This window comes from Phanerochaete carnosa (genome assembly GCF_000300595.1).
Source record: "Phanerochaete carnosa HHB-10118-sp unplaced genomic scaffold PHACAscaffold_941, whole genome shotgun sequence".
Lineage (NCBI taxonomy): Eukaryota > Fungi > Basidiomycota > Agaricomycetes > Polyporales > Phanerochaetaceae > Phanerochaete > Phanerochaete carnosa.
In genome coordinates, this window is record NW_006768568.1 from 401 (window position 1) to 1,932 (window position 1,532).

Sequence of the window (1,532 nt, forward strand, 5' to 3'; positions counted from 1 at the left end):
CACGCGTCCTTATCGAGTATGGCGCAGCGGTCAACATTCAGGAAAGGCGCGGACAGACACCGCCGCATGTTGACGGACAACAAGGCCATGGAGACCCGGAGTGCCGGAAAGGAAGGACCCCACTGTTCAAAGCAGCCTTGTACGGGTACGTCGACGTTGCCCGCGTTCTCCTCGACAACGGCGCAGACGTCACAGTCGTGGACACCGACGGATTACATGCACTGGATCATGCGAAGGCGAAGGGGCACGCTGAAGTCGTGCGCCTGCTCCTCGACCGCGGTGCCGGCGCCGATGAAGAGAACCCAATGCACAGCGAACCCGCGGCCCCCGGCGTCCACGAACATCGCGGATAAGGGGCGTCGCGCATATGCCGGACGGCTCGTAACACGTACGTGGGGGATCGGCGAATCGAGCGAAGTTGCGGCGGTGTCAGGAGGAGACTGACGGAGAGTACGGACGGGTGAGTGGTACGCAAGGTCAAAATGCTTCGAAGCGGTGATGTGAGAAGTCGGCGAGGGCAAAGAGAGGTTTCGAGGGACGATACACGAATCTGGCTGTACATTTTGTATGCTCGTTTAGCAGATATCTTACAAGTTCTCGGGACGAAGTGCTCTGGAAGATTAAGCACATAACTTGTCATTGCAGAAAGAAATATTACACTCGGACGTTCTGTAGCTGCATACCGTCCTGCCACACTCTCCCCGTCCCCAAGCCGGCATAGCACTCTTGTTGACATTGTTGAGACAGCGCAGACCCCTGCAAGCGTACCCTCGGCGATCCGTCTTCATCGCCCCACTCCTTTACGTCGTCTTGAAGACCGTCCCAGCACTGTGCATTGCGGCATCCGTGACGAACCGCGTCATGGGATCTGGCGTAGACGTGCACGAAGACTAGCAGCGGGGGAGAATCGATTGCGCCGTGCATGAGAAGTTCGCAGAGGGAAAGGCAGTAGATTGCCATCGGTCGATAGCTTTCATGGTGTGCTTGGAAATTCGTTATGTGCTTGTGCTCGAGTTCGCGAACGTGTACGACGACAGGGACGCGATGAGCAGCCAGAGCATGCCTTTATCGAAGAACTTCTTCCTGTCATACGGCGTCGGCTGTATATTGGCGCTGGTATTCGGCGACGGGGGGCACGCCCTGGGTGACAGCGGTCTGGTGAGCAAGGCTCGCGGAAGGTCGTATCGACAACGCACCTCGTTGAAATGCTGGACCTACAAGTACTACGCATCCGAATGCATACGGCGCACACCGGACGCTGAACCCCGATGACATGCCCGACGATGACCCGTTCAGACCAGACCGGCTTGGAGGCATGCCTAGCTTCCTGTAGGTACGGTCGTCATATACAAAGCACCAGGGAAACGGCGACGTGAGATAACTCACCAGCGGTATATTCAGACGGGAAGGTCGACATCTTTGCAAACGCGAGCGGGAGAACAGAGGGGAATCTTGAGTGGCTGAGGAAATGGCGAGCAGGAGCGGGCAGGAGGACGAGAGCGAGTTTAAAACAGCACTACGGCGTCTGGGGT

At 57.4% G+C, this 1,532-nt stretch overlaps 1 protein-coding gene across 1 annotated transcript; it reads left to right on the top strand.

Moving 5' to 3' along the window:
* Nucleotides 1–872: 872 nt before the first annotated feature.
* PHACADRAFT_266543 (uncharacterized protein) lies at nucleotides 873–1,435 on the top strand. Its single transcript, XM_007403265.1, has 3 exons — nucleotides 873–1,140; nucleotides 1,197–1,327; nucleotides 1,387–1,435. Exons 1-2 carry the CDS (start codon nucleotides 976–978, stop codon nucleotides 1,260–1,262), a joined length of 231 nt encoding a protein of 76 aa, XP_007403327.1. The 5' UTR covers nucleotides 873–975; the 3' UTR covers nucleotides 1,263–1,327; nucleotides 1,387–1,435.
* Nucleotides 1,436–1,532: the final 97 nt, after the last annotated feature.